Consider the following 7,132-nt stretch of genomic DNA (forward strand, 5'->3'; position numbering starts at 1 on the left):
GAGGTAGATCTCTGATTCCCACGAGTTCCTTGCTTCTAATCACTTGTTCCCTAAGCTTTTCTCACCAAAATCCTTCTTCAAATCTTAAGACACACAAATGGAGTTGTTAGGCGTGTCAAACCCAACAAATAAAGGGTACAAATGACTCCTTAAACACTACTACTATGAACTAATAATGTAGTACAAGGTAAGCAGGGTCGATCCACAGAGACACGGGACAAGTGTTTATACCTTTTTGCGGAAGGTACAATAATGGTCACATAAATGGGGGGTTGGTATGCAAGGATTTAAACAAGAGGATAAAGCAATAACTAAATGATCAATTAAATGAAACAAATTCAGGATTTGTGAGAACTCCAACTCTATGCAAGACAATTTAACAATGTGATTCCAAGGATGAAATGATATCTACTAAATTCCACCTAAGTTGGTACTTGAAAGTGTTAACAAGCTCTAACACTTTCCATTCACCACAATAATTAACCAAAACAAGCTCTTTGATTAATCCTAACCTTACTAACCTAATCTAAACAAGCTCTTAGAATTAGATTGGAAGATTGCATGAAGCTTTATGTGAATGTTCCCAACAACACCCAATACTCCTCATAAGCTCGGGAGTGTAAAAGTGTATGTGAATAAGATTTACACTAAATCCATTCAATGGAAATCAATTTAGTGTTTGTTACTTAGTTCAATTCACAAAACAATTACGGATTTTGCAATTTGATAACTTGAATGACCTAACCCTAATTCAAATGGCCAATAAGAATCACAATTAGAATCAAACATTCAATTGAAACAAAATCAAATTCACTAGGTAGGAATTAGAAGCAAACATCAAATCACATGATTGAAATCACAACTAAAAAGTCAAGACATGAAGTTGGAGAAACTAGGGTTCTAGCTACTCATGACTAGAACAAGATCACAAATCTAGAAAATGAAATTAAAGTTCTTACAAAATGAAATCAAATGTTCCCAAGTGTTAATCAACTCCAAAATCCTCTAGAAAATCGCCTTCTTTTCTCCCAAAATCGACCCCCTCAAGTAAAAAGTCGGTTCCCCCCTTTAAGAATGGTGAAAAACTGCTTTAAAACCCACGTTTACGTTTACATGGCCCCCGTAAATTAACATTGTCATTTACACGGCCCGCGTAAACGCAAAAATATATTGCGTAGAAATCTACGTTTACACGGCCCGCGTAAACGCAAGCCTTCCATTTACACGGCCGTGTAAACGTCTGTAAAGCCAAAATCCTCATTTCTTTGATATCTTGCTCCTCGGTGCTCCGCAAGTCCTGAAATTTTGTCCGCAACTTTTATTTACCTCCTCCAACAAGATCCTACCTCCAAAAGTCACTGAAATATCACAAAATTATGTGAATGAAATTGCCTCATGAAAAATCCCGAAAAATATGCAAAATGCATGAGTTTAAATTTAAATGCAATGCACTTTTATGGAATAAAGCTACAAAATGGGTGCATAAAATGCACCTAAAAGGAGTACACTCATACGAGTTAGATTTTTTGGACTATCAAGAGCTGTAAAAGGGAGGATGGGGAGGCCAATGATCCTTTAAATAGGGTGCAAAACCCTAGAAATTAGGGTTTCATCCTCCAGCTGTTACTCGTCGAGTCCCCCCATGGACTCGGCGAGTAGGTCACTTAAACACGTGGACCAACCCGCTGCTACTCGACGAGTTGAGCAACCAACTCGTCAAGTAGGCCTTGAAATCAAGAAAAACTTATGCCCAAATCAATACCTGAGAATCGGGGTGTTACAGAAAAATTTTCAATCAAGGGATTACGTTGGGTGTACCCAGGTACGCTAAGCGTACTCAATTAGGGGCCATTTTGGGCTTTTTAGTTTTGGGCCACTTTTGGACTCTAGGTAAGGTTCTTATTGGGCTACAAGTCTTAGTGAGTTGGGCCTTTTTGGATTTGAGCCAATAATGGGCCTTAAGTGTCTTTATGGATTTGGCCCATTATTAAGCTTTGAGTGCAATTGAGTTTGGGCCATGGTTAATTAGGCTAATTAAAGGGAAGGGTAAAATGGTTTTTTACTCTAGGAGTCGGGGATAGTAAATTAAAGTACCGATTATGGTTTTTGACCCAATTATTAATTAAGGTTGTATTTGATTGGTTAGCGTAAGGATTCTCCGGTTCAGTAGCCCGAGCATCTTTTTGATTATCAACATTTCGAGGTGGTTTTTCTCATTATACTATAGGACACTAGGAATTATATGTGATTGTCGTCTTTGTGACTCTTGGTGTATGCCTATATACCTGTGTGCCTGTTTGCTATATGTATATGGGGTGAAATTGACCCGATACAACCTTGTGCGAACATATGAGTTGAAAAAGACTTGGAGATGAAATAAACTCGATGGTGAGGTGGACCCGATATAGCCTTGTGCTGACATGAGTTGAAATAGACTCGAAGGTGAAATTGACCCGGTACAGCCTCGTGTTGACGCATATGTATGGTATGTGATGTTTTGGAGATATCACTAAGATTTGTGCTTATGATTTTCAGTTTATGTTTTAGGTACTACCGATTCGAAGGGGAAGAGCTCAGGATGATCGCATTGCACACACCATGATTTCCGTTTTATTGGACTTTGATGTATTTTGGATATTTATTGATATACTTTGATTTCCTTATGGTTTGATAAACATGTTTGATTGATGGTTTATTTAATTTATTGTAAATATTTTTTTGTAGCATAAATATGTAACAATGTATTAGTTTTTATAATGCATTAAACTCTAAATTAGTAAATTAATAGGTTTATTAAACTGTGAATATAGTATTTAAGCTGACAATGTATGATTTTATATACAAATCTAATTTGGAAAGAATGATGGTTGCTACGTTGACATAGATGGTTGGTGCCGCTGTGTAGTAGTTGGTGGTGGTGGTAGTGGTAGAGTTTGTGTTTAACTTATCTGAATAAATGAATTATTGATATCATGATTGTATGAAGTTGTGAATTTTGTATAGTATACTGTCTATGAACTATATTAAGTTGTGTACTTTATATATTTTTGTGTCAAAATATGGATTGATGTATGAATGAAATCAATTCTAATTCTAGCTCTTGTGTGCGTGATGATTTGATAGAAGTAGTCAATATATGGTTTTACAAGAGAGAGAATCCACAAGATTATTCAAAGAACAAAGATATTAGAAACATAATTAAGACGATGAGAGTTGCAAGTCGATGGGTTGAAAGAGCAAGAGGAAAAGGGCCGGTGACTTGATGAGTGTGGTTAACAAAAACCGTATAAGGTTTTGTATTGTTTCTATATATAAAGGATTTCCTGAGATCTGTCTGAGGAGAAACACATAAACTCTCAAAAGGTTGTGTGTACATTGTACAATATAAACCATAATATAATATAATAATATTAATAACACTAATAAATTATGTTTTTTTTTTTGGATAACTACCATCGTTACTGATACTTAAAAAAAAAAAACTCATACATGTACCCAAATTAATTCGAAGAAAACGTGTCACATAAAACTCTCGTACATAAAGCCAAAGTCAAAACAAATGGATGAATAATATAAAAACATGCTTAGGGAATCACATACCAATACCAAGTCGAACTCTTACCACTATTATATAGCCCGTAATTTTAGGAAACAAACGAAAACTAAATTCAAAATCGTCCCTAAACTTACCATCAAATTACATATATCATTCCTACTATAAACTAAATACAAAATCGTCCCTTAACTTACCATCAAATTATATTATATCATTCCATCGAAATAAAAATTACCAATATAAATTATGATAAGCTTTTCGGAGCTTCTAATAAAGAACTTGCAATTGAACAACTAATTATTATTATTAAGTAAGAAATATATATACACCTGGAAATTGAAAAAAAGATAAAATAACCAAAAACATTTGGAGTTTTTAAGAAATATATAATTTTTGAAATAAAATATATATATGAGCGGATGTTTAAACTTTAAATGGCATATTTTCTTTTGTTCTTGTGTCATGTGAGAAACAAACAAGTTGTCTTACGTTTGCTGACACTAAATTGATACAATATAATGAGAATGGGGACTCGAATAGACATTTATATTCAATAGGGGAATATATGAAACCTAACTACAAGTGTAAGGACTATTCATGTAACACTTTTCGATAAAAACAAAAAGCCTATGTTGATTGATGACGATCTTCCTCTCCAACTTCCCTGGCATCTCATTGATTCCAATCGCCTGAGAGATTTGTTCATATTAACAAGCGGGATTGTTTGTTTTGTTTTGTTTTCGATTTCGAAAGAGAATTAAAGATGAATGACGCAGATGTATCCAAACAGATACAACAGATGGTTGCATTCATTCGGCAAGAAGCCGAAGAGAAAGCCAACGAGATCTCTGTCTCCTCTGAAGAGGTTCGATCGTTTCTTTATCCTTTCTTAAATTGATACATAGAAATGATGGTTTTAAAACGTGGGTTCTTTTTCAATTTTCAAGAGAATGTTTGAATATTTCCCATGGAACCCTACACATCGATGATATATGGTTAATCCTTAATATGTAAACACAATATAAATCCATATATCAATATTTTTCATGTTTGACGATATCATGACGGGTATTGGACAAATAACACAACACTTTTTCGGGTTAATCTTGCAATTCTGGACAAATCTTGTGTGATTTTTTATTTCGTTGTTCATGAAAATCTAACATCACAGATTGACATGAATGTGTTATTTTCCCTTTCAACACTTAAGTGTCAGCGACGCTTGACGTGCATGCAAGTTAATTACTTTCTTTTTGGAGCATAGTTCATCATATATAATTTCCATAAACATGCTTAATTAATTTTTTGATATATAATCTTTTTATCATTATGCATGCCTATGGTATACTTTATAGGAATTCAACATTGAGAAAATGCAAATAGTTGACACCGAGAAAAAGAAAATCAGACAGGACTACGAACGCAAGACAAAACAAGTGGAGGTTAAAAAGAAAATGTGAGTACGTTTGCATCCTTTTTAAATATATAGATCTCATTTAATATAACTATAAACTATAAAGTATAAATTGGTATGTAGATGAGAAGTGAGTGTGTGATTAATTAATTAATAATGGTTGTTGCAGTGAATACTCAATGCAGTTGAATGCATCCCGAATCAAATTTCTTCAAGCACAAGATGATTTGGTAACTGGGATGAAAAATGCTGCTGCCAAGGAGCTTCTTAATGTTTCTCATAACAAAAAAACATACAAAAAGCTTATCCAAAGCTTGATTGTTCAGGTACCTTAATTAATTCAAGAATCTTTTACTAGTTTAATTAATCATTAATTAAAAATATGTACTTCTCAATATATACATTTGAGGATGCATGTATATACATATATGCAGAGTCTACTAAGGCTGAGTGAGCCAGCAGTGTTGTTGAGGTGTAGGGAGGTGGATCTTTCGCTTGTTGAGTCGACTTTAGAGGATGCCAAAAAAGAGTATGCCTCCAAAGCAAAAGTTCAGGCTCCAAGAATTGACCTCGACAAAACTGTATATCTCCCACCACCTCCAAATAGTTCAGACCCTCATCGTCCTTCCTGGTAATAATTATCATTCACCTCCAACTACACATGAATGACATATTAATCCCTCAACTATACATATTAATATGTTATGTTATGTTATGGGCACTATAACTTATACTAGTTTTGTTATTGTTTTAAAAGCTGTGGAGGCGTTGTGTTAGCTTCAATAGATGGGAAGATTGTTTTCGAGAACACCCTTGATGCGCGACTAGATCTTACTTTCAGGAAGAAGCTTCCTGAGGTATTTTGATAGATAGATAGATTCTCATTACTAATTTATGAAAATCTTGCTATTTTGTTGTCGAAATTAAGGAGACGTACAGATTGTTTGACAAGATGTATGTTTATAAATTTTTTTTTGATGCAGATTCGCAAGACCCTTTTCAAGGAATAAGCGCGCGCAGGGCTTGAATATTTGGTCATATTTGAGGTGCAAATAATATTCAATGCATGAGCGAGAAAGTGATAAATAAGCAACTTAGTGAGTTTCATAAGAGAGTAGACTCGTTGATATATTATTCTTTTATTTATTTACTTTAATCAATGAATTCCATTCCTAGATCCATGAGAATTGTCTATTGGTTTCAAGTTTCAACTACATGAGTTATGTTAAAGCAATAATGGAGGGTTTCTGCTAGTTAATAACTCTCACTTAGTTTTTCTTTTTGTATGTAAATTCTAAAACATGAGAGTCGTCGAGTCGTCGCATCCACCCAAATTTTCATATTAAAAATTATTAAAATACATTTGTTGAGAATATAAGGACACTGCTAAAATTTAGAGCGACACACAAAGGCACAAACTAGCTAGGAAATTATATTTATCATTAATTAGCCCATTCGACTTTGGTTGTTTTTTTTTTCTTTCTATAAGAAAGGAAAAGAGCTCAAGAACCCAAAAAGTCATTTCCCCTTAAATTACTCTATCATCTACGAGCCTTTCGGACCAGTCCAAAAAAAAATTGATATTGAATCTGTCTAAAATGAGATTGGACCCAAAATATATCGGTTCCCGACCGATCTGAAAAAGAACAGAGTGTTTCGAAACTGGTTTGAAAGAAAATCGGACCATTTCGAGACTGACCCAAAGACCAGTCTAAAAAACCTGGAAATTTTAGTTTATTATTTTTATTAAATTTTAGTATATCATTTTGGTATTAATTATATATTTGTTAACAAAAAAATCGAAATCGAACCGAAAAACTATTAGACTAGACTGAAAAAGGCTCAAGCAAAGACTGCAGGAGAGACTGAAAAAGACCGAGACCGTTCCCAAAAAGACCGGACTGAAAAACCGATTCTAAAATAACTAGACCGAAAAAAAACCGGCTCAAAATCATCCGGAACCGAAACCAATTCGAAGAAAAAAAATACCATTTTGAGATTGATCCTAAAAAGACTATTTTTTCTAGAAAGCTCAAGTCCTATTCATAACCACGAATGTACATCTCTATTATTATCCCTTGCAACCTTTAAAAGAAACATTTATACCTACCTGATATGGATAAATTTAGAGCCTCTTTTCCTTTAGCACTTATACCAAGTTA

The 7,132-nt window shown here is 34.0% G+C and overlaps 1 protein-coding gene across 1 annotated transcript; it reads left to right on the top strand.

Annotated features, from left to right (window-relative positions):
• The first annotated feature begins 4,236 nt into the window (after positions 1–4,236).
• LOC111876129 (V-type proton ATPase subunit E1) lies at positions 4,237–6,083 on the top strand. The gene is made up of 6 exons (XM_023872663.3): positions 4,237–4,421; positions 4,912–5,012; positions 5,140–5,296; positions 5,405–5,601; positions 5,728–5,827; positions 5,954–6,083. The coding sequence occupies exons 1-6, from the start codon at positions 4,320–4,322 to the stop codon at positions 5,978–5,980; spliced, it is 684 nt and encodes a 227-aa protein (XP_023728431.1). The 5' UTR covers positions 4,237–4,319; the 3' UTR covers positions 5,981–6,083.
• The last annotated feature ends 1,049 nt before the right edge of the window (positions 6,084–7,132 follow it).

This window comes from Lactuca sativa, chromosome 9, assembly GCF_002870075.4.
Source record: "Lactuca sativa cultivar Salinas chromosome 9, Lsat_Salinas_v11, whole genome shotgun sequence".
In the NCBI taxonomy this organism is placed as follows: Eukaryota; Viridiplantae; Streptophyta; class Magnoliopsida; order Asterales; family Asteraceae; genus Lactuca; species Lactuca sativa.